The sequence below is a fragment of the Salmo salar genome, chromosome ssa19 (genome assembly GCF_905237065.1).
Source record: "Salmo salar chromosome ssa19, Ssal_v3.1, whole genome shotgun sequence".
NCBI classification, from domain to species: domain Eukaryota; kingdom Metazoa; phylum Chordata; class Actinopteri; order Salmoniformes; family Salmonidae; genus Salmo; species Salmo salar.
In genome coordinates this window covers 1,279,238-1,306,798 of record NC_059460.1, presented here as the reverse complement: position 1 = coordinate 1,306,798, position 27,561 = coordinate 1,279,238, and the positions used below count along the sequence as shown (strand labels likewise).

The 27,561-nt window shown below is 46.0% G+C and overlaps 1 protein-coding gene across 1 annotated transcript; it reads left to right on the top strand.

The window, feature by feature from the left end:
* The first annotated feature begins 2,713 nt into the window (after positions 1–2,713).
* LOC106578272 (SH3 and multiple ankyrin repeat domains protein 1-like) lies at positions 2,714–27,510 on the top strand. The gene is given in 24 exon segments (XM_045702873.1): positions 2,714–2,815; positions 3,003–3,154; positions 3,247–3,414; positions 3,762–3,803; positions 4,466–4,582; positions 4,740–4,817; positions 5,072–5,138; positions 11,339–11,517; positions 11,686–11,816; positions 12,079–12,230; positions 12,408–12,521; positions 12,920–12,998; positions 17,751–17,833; positions 18,037–18,161; positions 18,386–18,524; positions 18,670–18,750; positions 19,108–19,116; positions 19,282–19,308; positions 19,406–19,462; positions 19,671–19,783; positions 22,158–22,266; positions 22,384–22,638; positions 22,641–25,629; positions 25,732–27,510. Coding segments are annotated over 24 exon segments (6,267 nt in total). The 5' UTR covers positions 2,714–2,724; the 3' UTR covers positions 26,642–27,510.
* Positions 27,511–27,561: the final 51 nt, after the last annotated feature.

The following is a 27,561-nucleotide window of genomic DNA, read 5'->3' as shown; positions in this document are numbered from 1 at the left end:
GGGGGGTGGGAAAATGATAAGCAACCTCGGTTGGGAGCCATGCTTTTTCGGGTGGGGGCAGATAGAGATGTGGGGGGCAAGAGGATGGAGGGCGGGTGGGGGAATTGAAAACATGGTTTGGGGGGTACAACAGAAAAATATATTTGGAAATTAATATGTGATATTTTTTTATTTAACCTGGCAAGTCAGTTAAGAACAAATTCTTATTTACAATGACAGCCTACTCCAGCCCAATTGTGCACCGCCCTATGGGACTCCCAATCACAGCCAGATGTGATGCAGCCTGGATTTAAACCAGGTACTGCAGTGACTCCTCTTGCACTGAGGTGCAATGTCTTAGACCACTGCACCACTCAGGAGCCCAAATGAAATTGAATGAATCTTGAAAATATATTAATTTGAAGATTGTACCTGTAAAACCACCCAACAAAAAATATGACAAAATAAATATACATTTGGTCACAAAAAAAGAAACAACACTACGACCTGGGCCGTGTTTCAGCAACAAATTAGCAATGTTCCAGATACACACATTTGTTCTACATGGAATATGGGATGAGATTTCAACAATGTCATAGCTCAGCATCTCAAAGAGAATCTATGTAGAATTTTCAATGAGAAACACATTTTAATTAGATCCTTATAGGTGTGTTGTAACTGTTGCCAAATAATGACATTAACATATTGCTAAGAACGTGAGAGTAGGGTGACTCCCCTAGCGGGTTTTTAACATAGGCCACCAGCACCAATGACAAACACCCTAACCACTGTCCCAATAAGGGATTTATTGGGCATGTGCTTATTGATCCAGTATAGTTAAGCCCTGTCCAGAGGAAACCCTAAACCCTCCTCCTTAGGCATTTGTGTAGATCTAAAACAACTTGATAGGTGTGAGCAATATGGTGAATGCACTTTGAAGTAAATTGCAGCTCTGTTAAAAGTACAAACAAAATACATTTGTATTGATCATAGTGATTCAGGAGTGTAATTAAAACAGGTTAATATGCCCCACCAACAATATACAACTATACAGAAAGCCCTTAAATTGTTAAAATAATTAAATAAAATCAAAGAAGAGAGAATAGTCAAATTAACTGAAAACTGACACAGACATGGTGGCATAGCAGTAAGTGCTGAATGCCGTGAACCAAGAGGCTGTGAGTTCAGAGCCCAGATTGAGGACATGTTGTATAATAATGACTGTATAAATAAACATCCAAAATGTAATCATGTGTGTTAAAAATGTAAGTCGAAAGCAGTATGTTAAAAGCACTGTGTGTGTATTCCGAACCTTGCCAATAGACAAAAAGAGCTGTGAATGGATCAGGGGTTCACTAGTCAGGGCCTTGATGGGCTTGGCAATAGTAACAAAGCAATGCTAATGAAAAATGTTTTTTTGGAGAACATTTCTTTGGGACTATCAGGCGGTGTCCTGACAACTGATACACGTTCCTATGAAACGTGTCTAGTACATTAATATGTTATGCAGTTTCTAAACGGTTCACCAGATACGGAGGAAAATACCCTCAAATTAAATCTGACCGTCTACACTTTAATCCAGGGGTTAGAACTCGTTCAGGGAACAGAACTGAAAAACGTAAAATAACAACATGTTTCAAGGAACAGAAACAGAACCTGCAACAAAAGTGATCCATACTGTTCTGGAACAGCACCATTCTTTAAAAAGCATGGGAACCAGTTAATAATGTTATTTTACATTTTTTGTAGTCACACAACAAAACACAATAAAGTGCCTATGCAAAGCCCTCACTCTGTCACTCAAACTTATTCCAGTGTCTGCCTGCAAGCTGAAAATCTTTCAGCTTCTCCCCCCCCCCAAACCATAGTCTACTGTACTGACATTAAAAGCTTGATTCAGAAGATAGGGAGAGCGATTTTTAATTAGCTAGAAAATAATATGCTAGTTATCACGTTTCACATTGGATTTATTAACTACAAAAAGGTAAGACGTGTTTTTAATTCTGGTGTCGCTCTGCACACACAAGCTTCTTAGCTAGTTAGCTCAAGCTTGTTAGCTAGCTAGCTCAAAGGACATTCAAAATTCCTACATTAGAAGCCGCTCCTCCTACGTATAATTCTGTGGACCTAATTCAGATAATGCATGTCATAACAAGATGCCCACCTGCAAAATTTCAGTCACATCTTGCACCATAGGCTACACTTGTCTGTCCATCACGCATTTAAGCAACTAGTTTGCCTGCTCTATCCACACTGATTGGTTAAGTAATTTAGTGAGGTAAATGTAAAAAATGGTTGATTTCACAGGTTAAAAAAGGAACAGAAAGGAACGAAATAAACCGGTACTGTCTTGAAGTTCCAACCGGTTCAGAACTTTATTTTGTTGGTCGGAACAGTAGAACGAAACAAAAAAATAGTGGTTCTGTTCAGATCTAAATTATTGGAAAATAATTAAACCCCTGCTTTAACCTCATTGTCATTGTATCATTTCAAATCCAAAGTGTTGGAGTACAGAGCCAAAACGACAATAATTGTCACTGTCCCAATACTTTTAGATCTCACTGTACACTAGATATAACGTTCCCCTAACTAATAGAAAACTTGACACTCAAACATTAGGGGAACATTACAGTTAACATTACAAAAACGTTCTCTCTCCCTAGATTTGTTAGTTGGGTTTATGACAGACAAATGTTTATATTGGCCAGTAAACCTCTTACCTTCCAGGTGAGTCTGAAAAAGTTCATGGACTACATTGCAAGTGGATCAATAGATAAGATGTCAAAAGTCCTGGAAAAAGGTCTCGACCCAAACTACCATGACCCTGACAACGGAGGTGAGTTGAACACTAGCTTGATAGGGTTGCCACTGCATGACTTTGACACTGTTTTCAGTCAAATGTCAAATTATAATTTCAGATATTGACAGCCCCCTTGATCTCAAACACTTTCTCTGCTCCCCCCCCTTTCTCCTTGTTCCTCCATTTCCCGCCTCCTTCCTCTCTCTCTCTCCATCTTCTTCAGAATCCCCACTGTCTGTGGCGGTGCAGTCTGGAATGACAGTGGAGGGGATCAGGGTGCTCGTTCAGGGTGGGGCCCATGTGGACTTTAGAACCAGAGATGGACTGACAGCTGTACACAAGGCTGTCAGGGTACACAATCACGTTGCACTGCTGGTAACTAGGACTCCACACACACACGCACACACACACACACACACAAAATAAACATGCATTTAATAAACATGTCTTTTCCCCCTCCTTGCTAGGCTCTTCTGTCCCTGGGAGCATCTCCTAACTATAAAGACCGATGTAGCCTGACCCCGCTGTACCACTCAGTGCTGATAGGTGGCGACACCTCCTGCTGCGAGACCCTACTTTATTACAGGGCCAGACTGGGAGTGAGGGATGAGAATGGCTGGGAGGAGTCTCACCAGGTATCCGTCTGGCTGTCTGTCCGGCTGCCTATCTCAAGGGCGGGGGTTGATATTGTTTTGGACTGTGTGTTGTAAATATGTCAGTGTTTGACTTTGACTTCAATCATATCTGAAATATCATATTTTTATGTGTATTTATCATTTTTGTGTATTTTTGTCTTCTGTGTATTATCATACGTTGGTATAGTACATTAGGTTTTTAGCATACTTTCAGTCTCCTGTCCTGTCCATGTCTTAAACATTTCACCCCTCGTTTTGCACTCTCCTTTCTCCTCCATTGAGAGACACCTTCTCGCTGGTCTCTTTCCATTATTTCCCTTTCTTCCTCTCTTCCTTTCTCTCCATAGCTCAGGGATGAAGAGGAATTTGGAATGCAAGAAATACACAAGGTACTGATCATCTAATCCATGAATAGTTCCATTCAAGTTGTGAAGTTGGGGGAAGAGTGACTCTTAGGATCATGACCTTGCATGACCTTCCATGGTCTCAAAGGGGTAAAAAAAAGGAAGAAAGCAGAGTTGAGTTATTTCTTCCTGAAACGGTGATCCTTCACAATTCAGTACATTCATCTCATGTAACTGTTGAGTCCAATGCGGATAAACATTAGACACCATCTCGTGCTGACATCTTCTATCTCTGCGTCATTCACTCACTATCTCAGTGCGCTGCTGTACACCAGTGTGGTGTGATTCTATTTTACTTTAGTTCATGTTAACTTATGTAGTGTCCTGTGTTTTGTTACTTCTCAAATTTTTTGTTGTGTTATTTTAAGTGCAAATAAAGAAAGCGGAAACCGTTAAGGGGAAGGTCAAAAGCTTATTTTTATTGTTTTAATTTCTTACTTTGATCTTTATTTCGCAATGGTTCAGAAATTCATCACTTCTATCTTTTATTCTGTTTATCTTTTAATGTGTCACAATTTTATGAATAAGCACAGTAATTGCATATTTTCAATTGATTGTGAAGTGATGACCCTTTTATAGCCCCTCAGATTCTCCTTTGCTAATAATTTTAATCTTTAGATACTTTCTTTACACCCCCTCCTCCCAAGGCCTGCCAGAATGGTTTTGCCCAGCACTTGGAGCACCTTCTGTTCTATGGGGCAGATACCACTTCTCAGAATGCCTCAGGGAACACTGCACTTCATATATGTGCCCTGTATAATAAGGTAAGTACCATTTTTTAAATACAGGGACAACACAATAATCAGTGTTCGTGTCCATTCAAAGTTGAACTTAAAGTAACTGTTTTTTGAGTTCCAAATGTCTGTGTAACATTTTAGTCCTGAATTAAGTTAAACAGTGGCTGTCTTTCTGGCCTATCAGGAAAGCTGTGTTCGTGTTCTGCTCTACAGAGGGGCCAATAAGGAAATTAAGAACAAGCATGGACAAACCCCCTTTCAGGTATCAATAACAACTTAATGTTTTCGGTTTTCTTTAGTTATTTATTCTGCTGACTAGCCCTAATGTAATCAGGTTTGTTATACGTCGATAAACCATTGAGTTGAAAATCAGTTAGTTGTTTTAAATGTATTATTTGCTAAGCGTTTATTAAATTGGGCATTTGCTGTTTTGGAGGGACTCTTCCTTTACCTGATGCATGTGTTACAGTGTTGCATGTAATTGTATGTGTGCGTACATGTGTCTGTATTTTGAAGGTAGCAGTAATGTCGGGCCATTTTGAACTTGGGGAAATCCTCAAAAACCACAGAGATGCAGATGTAGGTAAGTCTTGGTCCTCCACTTAGGTCTTTTCAGATTAGGAAGTGATTGATAGTGAGTTTTGGTGCATGAGTGTATGTTAGCGTTGAATGGCGGGAACCCGGTTACCGAGATTTACCACCCAAAACCACTCCCTTTTCCCAGGATAAATAACTGCGAGAAACTGATCAATTATAATAAATTATTTATATCAACAACATGATGTGAAATGGAACTGTTACATTATATGCTATGTTTAAATCTTGCTTCTCTGCGGTCTTCTCTCTGCTCTCTGCATGATCAATCATCAACACTCATGTTGTGGACAGACAGCCCATCTCAGTATGGAGTGCAGTTCACATTGCATGTAGACCTATCATCTCATCATGGTAACTTTTTTTCTTGTTGACAGGTAGGCCTACGTTTACTGCAGCATTGCCTATGCTACGATATAAGGACAAATGCATGTATCATTTATCATCTCCATCTGGCTTTCGGGGGTCACCTTATTTTTTTATTTTAAAGATTTGTTATTTTTTTATTGTAGCTGCAGAGTTTTAAAACGGCCTATCACTTGAATATTGTTGCGTTAAATTAGAGCAGGCGCGAGCAGTCTTCATTTCAAATTGCATCCAAAATAGATAATCCTGTTCAACATTGATATATACAGTATACGTACAGTATATATACAGTACCAGTCAAAAGTTTGGACACACCTACTCATTCAAGGGTTTTTCTTTATTTTTACTATTTTCTACATTGTAGAATAATAGTGAAGACATCAAAACTATGAAATAACACATATGGAATAATGTAGTAACCAAACAAGTGTTAAACAAATCAAAATATATTTTAGATTTCTTAAAGTAGCCACCCTTTGCCTTGATGACATTGGCATTCTCTCAATCAGCTTCACCTGGAAGGCTTTTCCAACAGTCTTGAAGGAGTTCCTACATATGCTAAGCACTTGTTGGCTGATTTTCCTTCATTCTGCGGTCCAACTCATCCCAAACCATCTCATTTGGGTTGAGATTGTGTGATTGTGGAGGCCAGGCCATCTGATGCAGCACTCCATCACCCTCCTTCTTGGTCAAATAGCCCTTACACAGCCTGGAAGTGTGTTGGGTCATTGTCCTGTTAAAAAACAAATGATAGTCCCACTAAGCGCAAACCAGATGGGATGGCGTAACACTGCAGAATGATGCGGTAGCCATGCTGGTTAAATGTGCCTTGAATTCTAAATAAATCACTGACAGTGTCACTCAAAGACCATTACACCTCCTCCTCCATGCTTCACAGTGGGAACCGCACATGCGGAGATCATCCGTTCACCTACTCTGCGTCTCACAAAGACATGGTGGTTGGAACCAAAAATCTCAAATTCATTCAGACCAAAGTATAGATTTCCACATGTCTAATGCTCGTGTTTTTTGGCCCAATGAATTCACTTATTATTGGTAGTTGTTTCTTTGCCAGAATTTGACCATGAAGCCCTGATTCAGGCAGTCTCCTCTGAACAGTTTACATTTTAGTAGACACTCTTATCCAGAGCAACTTACAGTAGTGAATGCATACATTTCATAGATTTTTTTTCTTCTTCCCGTACTGGTCCCCCGTGGGAATCAAACCCACAACCCTGGCGTTGCAAACACCATGCTCTACCAACTGAGCCACATGGGACAGTTGATGTTGAGATGTGTCTGCTTCTTGAACTCTGAAGCATTTATTTGGGCTGCAATTTCTGAGGCTGGTAACTCTAATAAACGTATCATAACTCTGGGTCCTCCTTTCCTGTGGCCAGTTTCATCATAGCGATTTATGGTTTTTGAGACTGCACTTGAAGAAACTTTCAAAGTTCTTGAAAGGTTCCGGAATGACTGACCTTCACTTTGCTAATTTGAGCAGTTCTTGACATAATATGGACTTGGTCTTTTACCAAATAGAGCTATCTTCTGTATCAAATCAAATTTTATTGTTCACCCAAATGTTATTGCGAGTGGAACAAAAATGCTTGTGCTTCTAGTTCCGACAGTGCAGCAATATCTAACATGTAATCTAACAATTCCACAACAACTACCTAATACACACACACACATCTAAGTAAAGGAATGGAATAAGAATATATGCATATATGTATGAGTAATGACAGAGTGGCATAGGCAAGATGCAATAGTTGGTATAAAATACTGTATATACATGTGAGATGAGTGATGTCAGATATGTAAACATTATTAAAGTGACTAGTGATACATTTATTAAAGTGGCCAATGATTTCAAGTCTGTATGTAGGCAGCAGCCTCTGTGTTAGGGATGGCTGTTTAACAGGATGATAGTGGGGTGAACAGGCAGTGGCTTGGGTGGTTGTTGTCCTTGATGATTTTTTTGGCCTTCCTGTGACATCGGGTGTTGTAGGTGTCCTGGAGGGCAGGAAGTTTGCCCCTCTATACCACCCCTACCTTGTCACAACACAAATGATTGGCTCAAACTCATTAAGACGACAAGGCACACCTGTTAATTTAAATTCATTCCAGATGACTACCTCATGAAGCTGGTTGAGAGAATGCCAAGAGTGTGCAAAATTGTCATCAAGGAAAAGGGTGGCTAATTTGAAGAATCTCAAATATAAAATATATTTTGATTTGTTTAACATTCCATATGTGTTATTTTATAGTTTTGATGTCTTCACTATTATTCTACAATGTAGAAAATAGTAAAACTGAAGAAAAACCCTTGAATGAGTAGGTGTGTCCAAACTTTTGACTGGTACTGTATATCCTAGCCTACCTTTTTCAGGTAATACATTCAATGTAGTATTAGCCAAATCATTTATCTAATGAATGTTGGGTTATGCATAATACGCTTCTAACTTAAAGCCTCAGTGTCTTGCACAAGACGCACGCACCTGTGTTCCGCTGGCCTCACCTTAAAAAACGTTCCTTAGATCTTGGAGTCTCATGCAGGAAAAGCTAGACTAGAATAGCTTGCCGGACATTTTTTGTTGTTGCACTTTTTATACCAATAGACTAATCGAAGAGGGACGCTTGCTCTTATTTGCTTAAATGTTAAATATAGCAACCAATAGAACTCAGGGGTAGTTTGAAAGAAGAGCGAACGCGCGATGGCGGTAGACTATAGCAGTTATTTATTCAGACCCATAACCATTCAATCCTCGTGAAGAGAAGTGAAAGCCGTCTGCATCTAATTCTAGTCCTTTATTATTCAAGCATGTCTGTCACAAGCGTCGTTAAAGGTAGACCAAAACGCAGCGGGTATGTGAATGCTCATCTTCATATTTATTAAGAGTAATCAAAACACTAAAACAAAACAACGACAAAAAAACAGTCCTGTAAGGTACTATGACTATACATGGAAACAACCACCCACAAAACACAAGCTGAAAACCCCTACTTAAATATGGCCTCCAATTAGAGACAATGAAGAACAGCTGCCTCCAATTGAAGGACAAACCAAAACCCTGAACATAGAAATAGAACTAGAAATACAAACATAGAAATTCATGACATAGAATACTACCCAAAAATCCCAACAACACAAAACAAACACACCCCTGCCACGTCCTGACCATACTACAATAACAAAATGACCCCTTTACTGGTCAGGACGTGACAGTCAGACTAGGGACACGCACCTCATGGCTAGTGCGAGGAGCAGGACGTACTGGACTGGGCAGGCGCACTGGAGGCCTGATGCGTGGGGCTGGCTTTGGAGGCGCCAGACTAGGGACACGCACCTCATGGCTAGTGTGAGGAGCAGGAACAGGACGTACTGGACTGGGCAGGCGCACTGAAGGCCTGATGCGTGGGGCTGGCTTTGGAGGCGCCAGCCTAGTAACACGCACCTCAGGGCTAGTGCGGGAAGCAGGAACAGGGTACACTGGGTCCTGGAGACGCACTGGAGGTCTGGAGCATACAGCCTGCACAACCCTTCCTGGCTGAGTGCTCAACCTAGCCTATGCAACGCTGAGGAGCTTTCACCGATCGCACCGGCCTTTGAATGCGTCTGGGCAATACAGTGCGCATTTTCGCATAGCTCGGTGCTTTCTTGTTCCGTCGCTCCCCACAATAACCACGGAAAGTTGGCTCAGGACTCCGACCTGACTTAACCACACTACCCGTGTGCCCCCCAAAAAACATTTTTGGGGCTGCCTCTCGCACTTGCCACTCGTAATGGCGCCGTTCCGCCTTGGCTGCCTCCAGCTCCTCCTTAGGGCGCCGGTATTCCCCAGCCTGGTGCCATGGTTCTGCCCCATCCAGGATCTCCTCCCAGGTCCATGACTCCTTATAGCTCCTCTGCTGCTCCTTCCTCCGCTGCTTGGTCCTCTTTTGGAGGGTGGTTCTGTCACAAGCGTTGTTAAAGATAGACCAAAACGCAGCGGGTATGTGAATGGTCATCTTCTTATTTATTAAGAGGAAACAAAACACTGGACCAAAACAACGACGAAAAACAGTCCTGTAAGGTACTATGACTATACATGGAAACAACCACCCACAAAACACAAGCTGAAAATCCCTACTTAAATATGGCCTCCAATTAGAGGCAACGAAGAACAGCTGCCTCCAATTGAAGGCCAAACCAAAACCTTGAACACATAAATAGAACTAGAAATACAAACATAGAAATACATGACATAAAATACTACCCAAAAATCCCAACAACACAAAACAAACACACCCCTGCCACATCCTGAGCATACTACAATAACAAAATGACCCCTTTACTGGTCAGGACGTGATAATGTCATTGCAATGATGAAGACAACAAAACTTATTTCATTTAACTGAAGAAGAAATGAACGACTGAAGCAACAATAGAGAGAGAAAGAGGTAGGCAGGCTAATAACATTAGGGAAAATATTATGAAGCGCATATTATTATATGCGGCTGCTAATTATACAACTATAGGCCCTATTTCAAAATTAAAATACAATTTTTAGAGTAACTTTTACAACTTTGTTAAAGTAACTTTTTAGGCAGCATGTGCTGCACCAGAATCGCATGTTCTCTCAGCTTTATCATGGTTTTAAACAATGTGCGCAAATCCAGTCATATAATACAATACAGTACAGTAAGACAATACAGTACAGTGTTACAGTCCACACTCAAAAAGATCAGCCTACTGGAGCTTGTTTCATTTCTTTACCCAAGAGAGCATATAGCTAGCTACTTCTATATTGGGGAGGCAGGGTAGCTTAGTGGTTAGAGTGTTGGACTAGTAACCAAAAGGTTGCAAGTTCAAATCCCTGAGCTGATAAGGTACAAATTTGGTGTTCTGCCCCTGAACAGGCAGTTAACTCACTGTTCCTAGGCTGTCATTGAAAATAAGAATTTGTTCTTAACTGACTTACCTAGTTAAGTAATATAAGCTTTTCTGTCGTGCAAAATGCGCAGTAGCCTATATATCATATATGTATTGGATAATGACACAATCATTTGGGCTTTTTTGGGTTTGGGATTATAAAATTACTTTTTAATGTAGGGCTCATAAAATGTATTTACTGTATGGCTCATCAGGCTCAGGTAGCATCAGCCTTGAATTTTAGATCAAAGCTCTAATCTAATCCAGACATAGGCCTATTTATATGCTTTATAATGCTTTTAAATGACACTTCCGGGTTTTTTTTCGGGAAAGACCGGGTTATCCGGGAGAAAAGTGATTTATTCTCGGGATGGAACATTTCTAAAATAACGGTAAAATGTTCTTCCTTAGTGTCTGTACTGTATGTCTGTCATGCTATCTGCTATAAATTACTTTGCAGTGCATTGTTTGGTATAAATGTTCTGCTTCATCAATCAACATGTGACTCAGAAGAGCTGTTATCTTTCGCCATCATATTAGGTTGTTTTATCCCACTGGTAGATGGTGTTTCATGTGGTGCACTGGATCAGCATACAGAGGCTAATCCCAAGACATTTTACAAACTATTTTGTTTCTAAAAACACTATTGGTTCAGAGGTGGCCGGTTGACCTCAACTGATGCTATTGATTATTGCTTGCCCAGTTTGAGGGTTGTGTGTGGTGTTCAAGTCCATCTGTGTTACTTGTCGATTGTCTTTGCATCCGAATCACTTGAGTCGGGTTGTTACTTGTTCACACTCTCACAATATTCCCTCCCTCTTTCTCTCACCTCTTGCACTAACCTCATTGTTTTTCCACCTACCTGTGACTTCCACCTATTCCACCTACCTGTGACTCTCTTTTCTCAGTGCCCTTTCTGGAATCCCCAAAGTATGCTCTCAAAAGAGGAGAGAGTGCACGCACGCTCCCTCTCCTCATGGCTCACCCCTACCCCCTCCTGCGTGCTAACAGTGATAACAGCATGACCCTGCCTGACCCTATGGCCCTATCCAACAAGGCTGCTGGAGCCAATCCCATCCCTAGACAGGTACTGAGAGACACAGTATGCAGATGTAGTAGGAGATTGCAACTGTATGGTTTATTGCCCTTAGTTACTTTGGGATGTTAACCAATGAATTGTGAGTTTGGGTCTGTGTAAGTCTCAACACAATTCTATATTTCACCCTGCGTGTGTGTGTGTTCCCTCTTTGTCTAGGGTCGCAGGGCCTCTGTGGGTGTGAGGAGCTCCAGCAGTCCCAGGGCCCGTACCCGCTCCCCGTCGCGAGGAGGAGGGCAGAGCGACACAGAGGAGAGGCATCAAAGCAAACCACAGCGCGGCAGACAGGGGTGAGAACATATTGGAGGGAGAGACTGTAGATACTTAAATCTATTTATAAATAATGTGCATATCCAAAAAGTGATGTTTTTACATGCCTTTCGGTTGTATACAGCCAATGGGGCTGTTACCAGCTTTAAAGTTTCCAAAAATGTTGTTCTCATAGTGTAAACCACTGTCATGAGCCATTTCTTGTCCCTCTATCTCCACTACTGGTATCCCCAGGTGTTGTTCCATGATACACAAACTCTTCCTCTGTCTTTCCTCTTGCAGTGCGACATCAGCGGGTAGTGGCGGGTGGTCAGCTGGGGGTCAGATGAGGCATATGTACAGTGCGGTCCCAGGGCGAGTGTACATGGCCATGAGGGCCTACACTGCCCATGGAGAGAAAGAGCTCAGCATCAGCAAAGGAGACAAAGTCAAAGGTAAGAGAGATTCAGAGAGGAGTGGGTTTTTGGAGTGCCACTGTGTTGATTGTAAGGTTGTGATGCACCTCTCTCTCTCTCTCTCTCTCTCTCTCTCTCTCTCTCTCTCTCTCTCTCTCTCTCTCTCTCTCTCTCTCTCTCTCTCTCTCTCTCTCTCTCTCTCCTTCCTTCTCTCAGTGTTGAGTGTTGGAGAGGGGGGGTTCTGGGAGGGCACAGTGAAAGGTCGTACAGGCTGGTTCCCCTCAGATTGTGTGGAGGAGGTGGGTGCTCCCAGTAAGGACAATCGATCAGGTGAGACAACACCACCAACCTTATAGAAACCAAATACAATATGTGCTCAGACAAAGACACAATCCTCACTCGCATTGCATCAGCTCAGACAAACACCAACCAAAATCCCTCTACAGATGCTAACCCCGCATTTACTGAATGACTCATTTTATCTTCATTCAGTTGCCAACATTCTATTGACTGCAGGACATCCTCACAATGTTACATGCAGTAGGGCATGTATCACACCCACCCAGTAACATTAATAGCACACCACCACAACAACCAACTTGATCATTGTGTGTTTCAGAGATGATGCAGTGGAATACAAAGACACACTGAGTACACAAATAGTGGAACACAAAGACACAAAAAAACACATTAATATAAATGTAACACATTAACTTTTTTGGTTCCAGAGACGCGCAGTGAGAAAGCCAAGAGGAAGCTGTTTCGTAATGTCACCATGGGAGCATATGATGGCGTGGATGGCCCCAGGTAAGACTGGACTTGATAGAAACTTGTCATCTGCTGGCCCTCAGGGACTAGACGTATCGATGAATGACCTCACGCAAAGTCATTTTTACCCCTGGGACACATGGCCACCATGGTCACCAAGTTCTAAGGGTGGAGCAATAGTGAAGTAATGAAGGAACAGAAGACAATGGGCTAGGGGAAATCACTAGCTAACTGTGCTAAGATTGAATACCCAGTACTAATCGTGCTCTGCAGCCCTTATGATTCTCAGTAGAACACATACAGTAAGATTAGACATGATTTACTTTAATGTTTTAGCTGTGTTTTGTCACTTGTGTAGGTGGACAGCTAGAATCGGCTAATTTGTTTGTGTTTCTGATGGGTGTGTTTCTGGGTTGAGAATTGGAGGAAAGTGTGTGTGTGTGTAGGGTGAAGCTGAAGTGATTGCTTGTTTATGCTATTGTTCAGCTGTATTAAGACCATGCTAGCGCTAAAAGCACTGAAGTCAACACGTCAGTTCAATTCTACTTCTTGTACATCTAGCAGACAAAGTTGCTTGACTTTTGCTAGTTCATCTGGCCAAAATCAAATCAAATCCAATTGTATTTGTCACATTTCACATTACAGTGAAATGCTTACTTACCAAGCCCTAACCAACAATGCAGTTTAAAAAATAAAATAAAAAAATACCTTAAAAAAAAGAAGAAGAAGAAATAAAAGTAACACATAATTAAAGAGCAGCAGAGGCAATGTGCGGGGGCACCGGTTAGTAATATGAGGTAATATGTACATGTAGGTAGAGTTATTAAAGTGACTATGCATAGATAGTAACAGAGAGTAGCAGCAGTGTAAAGGGGGGCAATACAAATAGTCTGGGTAGCCTTTTGATTAGATGTAATTGATTTGATTAAAAATAATGCCATAAATGTTGACGATGGATTCCTTCTCCTCCATTGCATCTGTCTAATCCGCTAGCGTCAAACTGCAGTCCAGCCCCAGACAGCTGCAGTTGTGGTGTGCATCATGAGTGCTAACAGTGGTGTGTGTGTGTGTGTGTGTGTGTGTGTGTGTGTGTGTGTGTGTGTGTGTGTGTGTGTGTGTGTGTGTGTGTGTGTGTGTGTGTGTGTGTGTGTGTGTGTGTGTGTGTGTGTGTGTCTCTACGCGTGTGTGAGCGTGCGGCACAACATCCTGATGATGAGTCTTGGGGATTTGGAGGTGATGAGCGTTCATTCGGTCAATCGGGAAGTGTGAGGAGGGACTCCACGCCCCCAGGGTTTTGGGCTTACAACGTGTAGCTGACATTAGCCATGTGCTAAGAAGCTCTTATTATCAGTCACAATGTCACTGAGCTTAATACAGGTTCACTGGTATTTGGCTATGTGAATAATGGCCAGTGACTCAGAATGACTCAGAATGACGTCTGTGTGAAGAGAGAGTGCATGTAGAAATGTGTGTAGTACAGTGGTGGTTATGTTGCCGATTTGTAATACAGTAGCATTTTGAACCGGATCCAGCTCCAGATGTACGGCTGCTGCTACCCACTGCATTTGTGTGTTTGGGAGAATGTCAATGAGAATTTTGAGTGGGTTTTGTTCGAATTTGAATGTTGCAAGTGCTGTTATGTGCATGTGTGTGTCTGTATTTGCAGATTAGGAAATCTCTCTGGAGTGGAAATCAGCTGTTTGTGAATCTGCCAGAAACCAGTCAGTGGATGTTCAAGTAAACACACCATCCCTGCTGCCTGCTACCCCACCCCCCCTTCCCCCACCTGCAAAAGCATCTCTTTTCTCTACCTCTTTTATGCTAAACCACCACTCTCTCTTTCCCTCCCCCTTCCCTTTTTCACATCCAGCGTTCTCTCACTCCTCTCTCTTGCGCTCTCTCTCCTTGTCGCAGAGAACCATCTCTGTAGCTTTCCCTTTCTTTCTTTCACTCTCCCTCCCTCCCTCCTCCTCCTCTCTCTCTCTACTCTCTCTCTCTCTTTCGCACTGTCTTAAGCATGCAGGGTGTAGATGTGCTAGGCCAGCGCTCGCTCTCTCCTCTCTCTCTTCTCATCTCTCTCTCCTCCTCTCCTCCACTCTCGCGGCTCTCTCTGGCTGTGCTCTCGCTGGTAGAGCGAGAGGCGGAGGGAGAGGAGGGGGTGGAGGAGAGGAGGGGGGAAATGGCAATGGGGGGATGCGGAGAGAGAGATCTGTCTCTCTCTCTCTCCCTCTCTTCTTCGTGGCCGTCACTGGGCCCCAGAAACAGGAGCGTGTGGTTCATTTACAGGTAGCCGCTGTTTCCTCATTCATTGCCTGGCTATGGATGTGAGGAGAGGACAATGGAGAGAGGGGAGAGGTAGATGCAACAGAGAGGCCGTGGATTTGAAAGGCGGATTAATAAGCTATGTATTGTGTGTGTGTGTGTGTGTGTGTGTGTGTGTGTGTGTGTGTGTGTGTGTGTGTGTGTGTGTGTGTGTGTGTGTGTGTGTGTGTGTGTGTGTGTGTGTGTGTGTGTGTGTGTGTGTTTGTTAAATCATCTTTTTCCAGTGTGTGTGTGAACATTTGCGTGTGACGGAAGTGGCTATTGAATGGAGGCTCTGACTGCAGCATGTTTATCTCTGTTACTCCCCTCTGATGTATTTCTGAGTGTAATCTGAGAGCACGCTGCAATGTCAGCTATATATTGCCATATCTCATAAATTGTGTGTTCCATCTGTGTTTGTACCATTAACATAGAGGATGATAATTGTTTTATAGAAAGGGCGAGAGTGGACACACTAAGTGGTTTGTTTGTGATTTCCTTCATGTGAGTGTGTAAGTGGGTGTGAGCGCAGTCACAGTGTGTGTCACTGTGGTTGAGTGTCGTTGTGAGAGTAGTTCATCTGTGTCGGTGTCCCTGGATTGTGTCTGCATGTATGTGTCATTGTGTCTCATGGTTTAATTGTATGTATGTAAATGTAGAAGATGAGTATGTAAGTATGTATGCCTACAATGCTGCTTATTCTGTACAATCCTGGAAGCTACAGAGGATGATTCAGAAATCAGGAGGGAGGGTACATGTAGGCTACTGTAAAACTGTAGGCTACTGTAATATGTGAGTGTATACTGTGACCACTGTGAGTGTCACACTGGCCAATGGTGAATTCATGTAACGTAGAAGCAGTCAATATGCACATATAACAGGAACGACGGGGGTTAAATGGTACAGATTTTTTCAAAGAACCACAGTGTCACACCTACACCTCTGTTGCCTTGGGGATAAAATGATACAAACCAGCCATTTGAGCACACTGCTACATGTAGATTTGTATCCTTTGAGAGGGAATGCACGATGGAGACGGGATGAGAGAAAAGGAATGAAGTGTGAACAGCAGATGGATGGAAGGCGGCTTTTTGCGTTGGCGTAACTTTGACAGTGTGGCGACACACAAGGGAAGGATGCAAGGGACAGTACAAACTGTAGACCTCAGTATGAGAAGTTAACAGTGGTTCCTTCAGCTTTGTAATGGATCCCATGTACTGCCTGCTCACACCAAGTTCAGCAACTCCCAGAAAAGCAAAGACTCTCATCCTCAGCCGTGTTGTACCTTGGTGGATTTGCACAGTCGATTGGAGGCCGCGTCAGTTTGAGTTTATCCGAGCATCTAATGCAGAAAAACGAAGCTCCGGAATAAAATACTGGGATTTCAACCTAATGGATTCAACCACAAGTCATACAGTGACCGAAGGGCCAGACATCCTAATGGAGTTGCAAAACAACATGAATTGAGATCGGCCAGCTGTGTAAAATTGAGACCTTTAAATGAATGGAGATGGAGACCCTGTTGTTGTATATGGCAGTTAAGTCTGAGGTTACAGTATGCACTGAGCTCGTAAAACAGTGTGAATTGAGACCCGGCCGGCTTTACAACGTGAATTGGAGACCCTGTTGTTGTATATGGCAGTTAAGTCTGAGGTTACAGTATGCACTGAGCTCGTAAACCAGTGTGAATTGAGACCCGGCAGGCTTTACAGCGTGAATTGGAGACACTGTTGTTGTAGTACAGTATATGGCTACTGTGGAGTGAGGCTCCTGTATTCACTGAGCTCTACATGAGGGAAAACCGCTGTAAGGCAGCCATAAATCTGACAAGCAACAGAAGTCCCAGACATGGCAATGGAGCAATGACCAACTCGTAACCCTGTGCCGTAAAACTAATCCTACCATATCATAACAAATGTCAACCATCGATGAAAAACAGCAAATGTCATTATGAGGAGCGATGACTAACTGCTACTCAAACATAGATCCCTACCTGTACATCATAGATCCCTACCTGAACATCATCAAATGGAGAAGTAGGATGAGAGGTAACCAAGTTAGCTAGTGCAGTGAAAGCTTGAAGAAAGCTAATGCAGTATTACAGGTGTGTTTATAAGTTCCCATTGACAATGAAGTGTCTATGCAGCGTTTTTTATGTACATTCTCACGTGCTTCCTGGTGCTAGTCAGCATTATGCTGGATTATGGAGAGGTCTCTCCAGTACACTCCTCCTCGCCCATCATGACACCGACTCTACCCTGGTTTGACAAGTGTCTTTGTATGGTGGTGCTCTTTGTATGACATGCCTCAAGCCCCCCCATCTTTTGGTGCAGTGTGATTTCATAATGTGATGCAGTATAGCTGTCTCCCAGATTCAGAAATGCTTTATTTGCATGACAATGAGGCTTTCTGTTACTAAAGAAGTCATATAGCTTGCTCTCTCTTGCTCGTTGCCCCCCCCTCCTCCCCTTCCTCCTTATTCTCTCTAAGTGACTACATCATTAAGGAGAAGACAGTGCTCCTGCAGAAGAAAGACAATGAGGGCTTTGGCTTTGTGCTTCGGGGAGCCAAAGGTGAGTGAGTGCCTCTCCTCCGAAATACCCCTGGGTGTCTCCTATCTCCAGCTTCCACAGTCCTCTACTCTTTTATATATTTAACTTTCACCTCTCGCATTTCCTCTTACCCATTTCTTCCATCCTATCTCCCTGCCTCCCCTTTAACACTATTTTATTACTTCTCTCCCTTATCCTCTTGTTCTTGACTTGTCTCTTTGCAGCCCAGACTCCTATAGAGGAGTTCACGCCGACCCCAGCATTCCCCGCGCTGCAGTACCTGGAGTCTGTGGATGAGGGCGGTGTGGCCTGGAGGGCTGGCCTAAGGATGGGGGACTTCCTTATTGAGGTATGGATCCCTGGAAAGAGTTTATGCAGGACTGGAAATCAACATGGGATCAACTTTTGTACTGACTATCAAATTGTAGATTTTTTTATTTGTTTTGAGTTTGAACTCAAACAGTGCAGTATGACAGTTTAGTCTTGTTGCCAGCCAGTGTTCTCTCTCTCTCTCTCTCTCTCTCTCTCTCTCTCTCTCTCTCTCTCTCTCTCTCTCTCTCTCTGTGTGTGTAGGTCAATGGTCACAATGTCGTGAAGGTGGGCCACAGGCAGGTGGTCAACATGATCAGACAAGGTGGCAACACTCTGATGGTCAAGGTTGTCATGGTGGCCCGCAACCCGGAGATGGAGGAGACCAACCCCAGGAAGAAAGGTATACTTTTTAGTTTGTTCTGTGTAATTTATACAATTCATGTTTATAGCATAGTAGTAAACAGTAATTATTGTTTGCAATGAGTGTATGTTAATAACACACTAGTCAGAAAGTAAGTGCATGTTTGGTCCTTCTCCTTTGGCAGTCCCCCAGCAGGCTAAGAGGCTGACTCCTCCTGCCATTGCCCTGCGCTCCAAATCAATGACATTAGAGCTGGAAGACATGGGTAAGACAATTGAAGAAGGAGGGTTGGGAAGCATGAAAACCATGGAGAAAAGGAAAAGAAAAGGATTGTTCACATTCTGACCCATAGAAAAAAAATGATTGAAAAAGTCCATTAAATATTAAGTGAGTTGATGCAGAGAGCCTTGGGGATTTAACTGGTATAGGTAAGGAGTGTTTTTCTATTTACCAATGGCTTAATGAGGAGATAAATGTCCTCTTTCAAGTGAATGTATGGAAATTTGCTCTGTATGGGAAAGATGGAGAGTCGTTCACATTCTGGAAACGCTACGTTATGCAATGGCATATAACCTCTGCTCCATTTCTTCTTTTTCGGCTAAATCAAATGGATGACTAACAGTGGAGAAAGGTGGGAAAAGGTTGAGTTGTGTATCATCATTGTCATCATCAGTGTTAAAGTATGTACTGTATTCATTCATGTTATTTTGTGATATTACAGAGATGGCTATAATAGCAGTCTCGGTATACTGTCATAGCATAATATGATTACCTTCTTTTCTCTAATATGCTGCAGCTGCCTCTCCATGGAAAAAGAAAGCAGGTGAATATCTTGCTTATCATTACCTTCATCAGCCCTTAAGCCTGCATTCAAAATCAGTCTGCTCAGGTCCTATGAATACACTGCCTCTGCTTTTCAGAGTACGAGTCCTCCCAGGTGCCTGATAAGAAGAGGACAGTCTATCAAATGGCACTAAGTAAGATCTGACCCCTGTCCCCTTTTGTGTTTCAAGAGGCCATCTTCGCTTTTAATTGTCTTATGCTTTTGATCTCTCTCTCTCTCTCTCTCTCTCTCTCTCTCTCTCTCTCTCACACACACACACACACACACACACTATCTCTCTCCCCCCATTTTTCCCTCTCTCTCACACATACATACGCGCAAACTCTCTCTCTGTCTGTCAGATAAACTGGATGAGATCCTGGCAGCAGCTCAGCACACGATTGCGTCAGACGGACAGGGGCAGCGGGGTCACGGGGGGAAAAGAGAACGAACCAAGAGCATCGCCCCCAATGAGGTACTGCATCATTCTCAGCATTGTTAGTGCCACTAACAATGTTAGCGCCACTAACGAAGGTATTTTTCTTAAAACTGCATTGTTAGTTAAGGGTTTGTAAGTAAGCATTTCACTGTAAGGTCTGCACCTGTTTTATTCGTCGCATGTGACAAATGCAATTTGATTTGATTTGATTTTAATAAATTACATTTTTGATGAGAGACTGTTGCAGAGGAGTGTAAATGCTTATTTTAGGCTGGATCATGTTGTATTGTATTGGTGTATGTTTTAATTCTGTAATGTATTGATTGTTGCTGCCTTCTTAGCCAGGTCTCCCTTGAAAAAGAGACTCTGGGTCTCAATGGGCTTTTCCTGGTTAAATAAAGGTTAAATAGAAAATATAAAAAAATACTCTACCATCAAATCAAATCAAATTTTATTGGTCACATAAACATGGTTAGCAGATGTTATTGCGAGTGTAGCGAAATGCTTGTGCTTCTAGTTCTGACAGTGCAGCAATATCTAACATGTAATCTAACAATTCCACAACTACCTAATACACACAAGTCTAAGTGAGGAATGGAATACGAATATATACATATAAATATGTGGATGAGCAATGACAGAGCGGCATAGGCAAGATGCAATAGATGGTATAAAATACAGTATATACATATGAGATGAGTAATGCAAGATATGTAAACATTATAAAGTGGCATTATTTAAAGTGACTAGTGACCCATTTATTAAAGTGGCCAATGATTTCAAGTTGGTATGTAGGCAGCAGCCTCTCTGTGTTAGTGATGGCTGTTTAACAGTCTGATGGCCTTGAGATAGAAGCTGTTTTTCAATCTCTCTGTCCCAGCTTTGATGCACCGGTACTGACCTCACCTTCTGGATGGTAGCGGGATGAACAGGTAGTGGCTCGGGGGGTTATTGTCCTTGAAGATCTTTTTGGCCTTCCTGTTACATCGGGTGTTGTAGGTGTCCTGGAGGGCAGGTAGTTTGCCCCCGTGATGCGTTGTACAGACCGCACCACCCTCTGGTGAGCCTTGCGGTTGTGGAGGCTGCAGTTGCCGTACCAGGCGGTGATACAGCCCGACAGGATGCTCTCAATTGTGTGTCTGTAAAAGTTTGTGAGGCTTTTAGGTGACAAGCCAAATTTCTTCAGCCTCCTGAGGTTGAAGAGGCGCTATTGCGCCTTCACCACACTGTCTGTGTGGGTGGACCATTTCAGTTTGTCCATCCATGTCGATCGGGGGGTGCTCCCTCTGCTGTTTCCTGAAGTCCACGATCATCTCCTTTGTTTTGTTGACATTGAGTGAGAGGTTGTTTTGCTACACCACACTCTGAGTGCCCTCACCTCCTCCCTGTAAGCTGTCTCGTCGATGTTGGTAGTCAAGCCTACTACTGTTGTGTCGTTTGCAAACTTGATGATTGATTTGGAGGCGTGCATGGCCACGCAGTCATGGGTGAATAGGGAGTACAGGAGGGGGCGTAGCACGCGCCCTTGTGGGGCCCCAGTGTTGAGGATCTGCGAAGTGATGTTGTTACCTACCTTCACCACCTGGGGGCGGCCAGTCAGGAAGTTCAGGACCCAATTGCACAGAGTGAGGTTGAGACCCAGGGCCTCAAGCTTAATGATGAGCTTGGAGGGTACTAATATGTTGAATTCTGAGCTATAGTCAATGAACAGCATTCCTACATAGGTATTCCTCTTGTCCAGATGGGATAGGGCAGTGTGCAGTGTTATGGCGATTGCATCGTCTGTGGACCTATTGGGGCGGTAAGCAAATTGAAGTGGGTCTAGGGTGACAGGTAAGGTGGAGGTGATATGATCCTTGACTAGCCTCTCGAAGCACTTCATGATGACAGAAGTGAGTGCTACAGGGCGATAGTAATTTAGTTCAGTTACCTTTGCCTTCTTGGGTACAGGAACAGTGGTGGCTATCTTGAAGCACGTAGGGACAGCAGACTGGGATACGGAGAGATTGAAACTGTCCGTAAACACACCAGCCAGCTGGTCTGCGGATGCTCTGAGGTCACGGCTAGAGATACCGTCTGGGCCGGCAGCCATGTGAGGGTTAACACCTTTAAATGTCTTACCCACTTCGGTCACAGAGAAGGAGAGCCCACAGTCCTCGGTAGCGGGCCACGTACCATGACTGTACTTGCAGGACCTACTGACCCTAAGGATCATACCCTCAATTCAGTGACTGTGTCTGCAATGCTGGATGTGAAATAGACCTCACAGCCTAGGATATTAACTTATTGTTTTCTCCATATTGCACTATATCACTTTTACTTTCAATGCAAGTGTAATGCGACGTCACTTTTTCCCGTTCTCCGCATCTCTCTGTGTGTCTTTCTTCTTTGTGTCTTGCAACACATTAAGCCAAGTCATGACCAGTTGGTCGGTGTAATGCCGCCTGGGTTTGGCTACAACCAGGGTCAGTATCCCCCCGGCCATCCGCATGGAGTAATGCTACGACAGAAATCTATTGGTAAGTCCTACCGATACAATTACTATGAAGGTTACTGTCAAAAAGCCACATTCTGACTGTTGTAAATGAACTTCGTTTTCCAACCAGATAGTCTGTGTAACTGTGTGCCTGTTTCAGGTGTGACGGAGGAGGAGAGGCAGGCCCTCCACACCCCGGCTATGAAACTGGCCCGTAGCCTGTCGGAGGACATCCCCCCTCCCCCAGCACATCTGCCCCAGAACCCCCCTTGTCTGCTGGACCCCACACTGCTCGGAGGGGGGAGCAGTCTGCCCCCCAGCCACTGTCCTCCCAGGCCCACTACCAGGCCCTCTCCACCCAGCAACAAGCAGCGCACGATGCCCAGGCAGGTTGGGACAATCAACAGCACGGCATGACCACTACCCTCCAGAGAGGAGGAGGACAATACACAGGGGAGCCCACGGAGGGGACGAGGAGAGGCGGGGGCAAAATGGGGGCATTGAGGAGGGGCTACAGTAGTGCTACTCCACCTACAAGCGCAGCTCCCAAAACTCAACAGCAACCCCAGCAGCAACAGCAACAGCAGCCCCAGCAACAGCAAGTGGCGGCCCGGGAGAGGATCGGAGGGGCAAGCAGGGGCGGGGGAGTCAGGAAGGGCGGGAGGGGCCCTCTAGTGAAGCAGCCCACAGTGGAAGGCGGGCTCAGCAGGCACCACAGAGGGGGGCAAGGCCAGGGGGGTAAAATCTCAGGGGCCAAAGAGAAGAGCTCCATCCCCATCCCCACCATCATCGTCAAGGCTCCATCCACCAGCAGTGGCAGTGGCCGCAGCAGCCAGGGCAGCAGCATGGACGCCGAGCAACCGCCTCCCGACATAGACAACCCTACCTCCCCCCCTGCATCTCCCGACACCCCCACCACCCCCGGCCCACGCTCCACCATGGCCGCCTCACCATCCCAGCCCCCTGTCTCCTCCCCCATGACCCCTTCGACTGTCGCCCCCCAGCTGCCCCCTAACCTGGAGAACCTGGACTTCACCACCCAGTTCGAGGGGGCCTTCGTCGGGGCAGCGCGCCGTGACCGGGAACGTTTCCGTGACATGAGGAGGAAGAGTGCTTCCTTCTTCCTCTCCTCTGAAGAGGATGTCCAAGGGGAGGCGGGGGGAGGTGGAGGGGTATGGACCCAGCCCCTACAGGGGATAGGGATTGATGTCCCCAACCCCCGCCTCCGCCCCTCCAAGTCCATTGACGAGGGCATGTTCTCTAGGGACAATTACATCCACTATGCCAGCAGTATGCCCCCTGCCTTTGGGCTGCCTGAGTACCACTCCCCTGTGATGGGCCAGGATGGCCAGCCCAAGTCCGCTCCCTCCAACTACGGCCCAGGCTCTTCAGCCACCACCTTCATCCACCCTCTGACTGGGAAAGTCCTGGACCCCTCGTCCCCCCTGGGCCTGGCGCTGGCTGCACGAGAGAGGGCCCTCAAGGACGACCGGAGGACCCGACGGGAGGAGCGGCACTTTGGCCGGCAGATGTCCAGCGTGGGGGTGTTCCCTACATCTCTACCATCTCCCACGCCATCCCTGTTCTCCACATCCACCACCACCACCTCACACGCCTCCCTAAACCGCCCACAGTCACCCAGGATATTACGCTTGGGAGGGGGAGGAGAGAGAGTGGAGAGGGACCAGGCGGCTGGAGCCAGAGAGGGCCTCAGAGTTCGCTTTTCAGAGGACAGAACCAATCAGTACCAGACCCAATATTACCAACAGAGTTCTAGAGACAGGGAGCCACCTGGCCCGCCCATGCAGCCGCCCGGCCTGCCGCCTCAGCCTGCACCCCGCAGACCCTCGTTCCTGCAGATGGAGAGCAGTGCAAACGCTAGCTACATCCCCCAGTACACCCTCACCGCAGCCCCAGCACACCCACATGAAGGTGGGGGAGAGGGAGGAGTTGGAGGGGGACTGGGGCTCATGGTTCTTCCCCCGCCTGCACCCTCGATCGATTTGGATGATGAGTTTGTCTTTGTTGACCCCCTGCCCCCTCCCTTGCAGTTCGCCAACGGCCAAGGCCAGCGAGAAATGCAGACGGGATACCCTCAACAGCATCAACACTCAGCTCAACACGTCTCTTCCGCCATGCCACCCCCACCGCCCCCCCTCCCCTCTCCTAAAGTACCTCCACCAGGAGGCTTCCCCTCCAACGCCCCCCTCCCCTCCCCCCAGGCCGGGGACTCTGCCGCCTCCAGCCTCACATCCTACGACAGCGAGGTGGCCAACCTCACCCAGTCAGGTCTATCTCCCTCCCTCCCCTCGCCCCAGATATTCCCCCCTTCCTCCACCACTACAGCCGCATCCATTTTACCTGCAACCGCACCCGCACTCCACAGACCCCAGCCCATGTCACATACACACCCCTTCTTCAGTGACCCCACCCTACCAGTTAACCCCGCTAATATGGGTTCCCCTGCTCCCCAAATGACCTTAGCACGGTACCGCGGCCCAGCCACCCTCACTACAACTATGACCTACGCCACAACAATGACCATGACCGCCGCCGCCACTGCTACCACAGCCTCTGCGGTGTCGTCAGACTACAACGTGTCTCTGAAAGCCCCCAGAACCGCCATCAACACTGCAGGCAAGGCAGGAGACCACCACCCCTCCATGATGAAGACTGGAGACTGGCAGACAGAGACGGTGGTGGACTCTGGGATCGAGGAGCTGGACAGCCACAGCAGCGGCGACCAGCACCTGGAAATATTGGGAGTGAGTGAACTGACGGGTGAGAGAGGAGGAGGAGTGGAAGGGGACGGATGGGGTGGCGAGCACTCAGATCCTTATATGACATACTCAGGCGGGCAAGCATTTGAAGCACACCACGCCAAACACACGACCAAACCCACCGTGTATCCAAAGACGATGCAGTACAAAGAGGGCGGTATCAAGGACACAAGGGAAGCGTTGCGTCGACAGGTGAGCACCAACCCGCCCTATCAGAGCACCCCACCACACCCCCAGAGACAGGCTAACCCAGAGGAGGAGGCCAGGAGAGGAGAGGGAGGAGCAGCGGACGAGAGGAAACAACGTAGACAGAGTCGACCCAAGATGGAGGACGGCTTCGGTTCCACCCTGGCTGCCTGTCTGGAGCGGCCCAACACCCTGGAGCCAAGGGGGTCAACCGAGGGGGTCAACCCGGGACAGGGCCTGGAGCGAGGAGAGGCCCAGAGGGACGGGATGTCTATTGAGGGGCGAAGGCTGCACTCGCCGCTCTCGGGGGTGAAGGCCAGCATCATCAACGAGCTGAGCTCCAAGCTGCAGCAGATGAGCAATAAGAGCACAGACGACTGGGGTCAGTCTGAGATGCGAGGTCAGAGCCCCATTAGTCTGAGGTCGCCCACAAAGCACAGGTGAGGCTGCTGAGGTTTAGTCAATTCGAACTGTTTCACTAAGTGTCTCCACGGCATTGTGTACTGAGCACAGTAACCCCTTTTACTTTTCTTATCTTTCAGATATTCTGGGGATTTCTCCGCCTCGTTTCAGAGCCCCCCCACAGCCCGCTCCACTTCCCCCTTACCCACCTCCTCCCCGCAGCATCACCCGCCAATCCTCACCCCCAATCTAACCGCCACCCCCTCCGGCTCGCCCTCCCACCAGCCCACGCTGCAGCCCAACTGGACCCGCTCCCCCTCTCCCCAGATACCCACTTCCCCCTCTCACTTCTCCCACCCTCCTCTCTCCCCCACCTACTCACCCTATCCCACGTCACCCAAACATCGCACTAAGTATCGTGGAGCCAAGATTTTTGACTTCCAGTGTACCCCTGGTCCAGAGCTGAGGTCGTCTGTGTCCCGCCGGCGCGCCCCCAGCCCCCTCATATACTCCACAGACTGCCCCAGCCCCGCCCCTCCCAGACCCTCCTCCCTCCCCATCCTCCCCAGCACCCATATCTACAACACCCCCTTTGATTTCCTCAATCCCCTCACCCCTTCATCCCCAGGCCACACCCTAGGAGATGCTTACAACCCCTCCACCCCGCCTCTCTTCCCCACATCCCCACAACCTCCCAGTGCCCTCCTGGTCTCCCGCTCCCTTTCACCCACCCAGTTCCTCTCCGGCGCCTCCTCGCCCTCCATGCACCTGCCCCCCTCTCCGTCCTGCCTCAGCTACCCCCACCACACCCCTCCTCCCCCAGCCAAACCCTTTACCATCAAGCCCCTGTCCTACTGGACTAAGTGGGACGTGGCCGACTGGCTGGCCTACCTAAACCTGGGGGAGCACCGGGAGCGCTTTCTGGACAACGAGATTGACGGCTCCCACCTGCCCTCCCTCACCAAGGACGACTTCCTGGACCTGGGGGTGACGCGCGTCGGCCACCGCATGAACATCGAAAGAGCGCTGAAGACACTAACTGACAGGTGAGGAAGGAGCGGCATGGACAGAGTCAACGCACAGACAGAGGCTACATGTCAGCCATGTGGCGAGTGGAAATAAAGAGATAGAAAAAGAAGGAACAGATGGAGAAGGAAAGACAAGTGCCTCTTTCCTTCCCTGCAAGCCAGATGATTCCATCCCCTTCCCTTTTAGTCATAAAGCATTTTTCCTTTGTTCATTTGATAAGTTATTCCATCTCTCTCTCTCTCGCTCTCTCTCTCTCTCATATTTAATTTACTACATTCACTCATTCATTTTCCATTCATTCTTATTTCTGGATTTACCCTCCTCCCTCTTTCCTCAGGCTCTTCTCTCCCATGCATGAGCCTAGCCCCTCCCCTGTGCCACAGACTGAGAGAGTGAAAGATGAGGTGACTCAGAGCTCAGAGAAAGACAGAGAAACAAACTGACTGAGATGAAAGCTAAAGAAGAGCATCGGACACAAACAGACTGAGTTGGACCTCAGACGGGAAGCGATCGTGATGGACAAGGCTTAATCACGCCAAGAGAGATTTGGTATGAGTGGAATACAATTGTTTGGAATCTTTCTTGAGATGAACATTGATTGTACGTGTTGGTCAAAAGAGGGTAGAAACACTTACGACACACAATCATGTCTAAAACTATACAATTTACACACACTGTACAACTACTGATGAATAGGCTTTTAATTAACACATGGACACACACATATTTGACTGGTGATTCTCACACTCCATTTGCTGCCTGAGTTACAGTAAAAGGAGAAATGCTAACAAGAATCTTGAGATTGGAATGCTGCTACCCATACAGAGAGGGTAAGCCCATGGATATACTAAAGGTGGTGGTGAAGTTCCTCTAATAAACAGTAAGGGCCATATTCTAACTTGTCCTGAGATTCATGCGCAAACTTTGACTTTACGCGTATT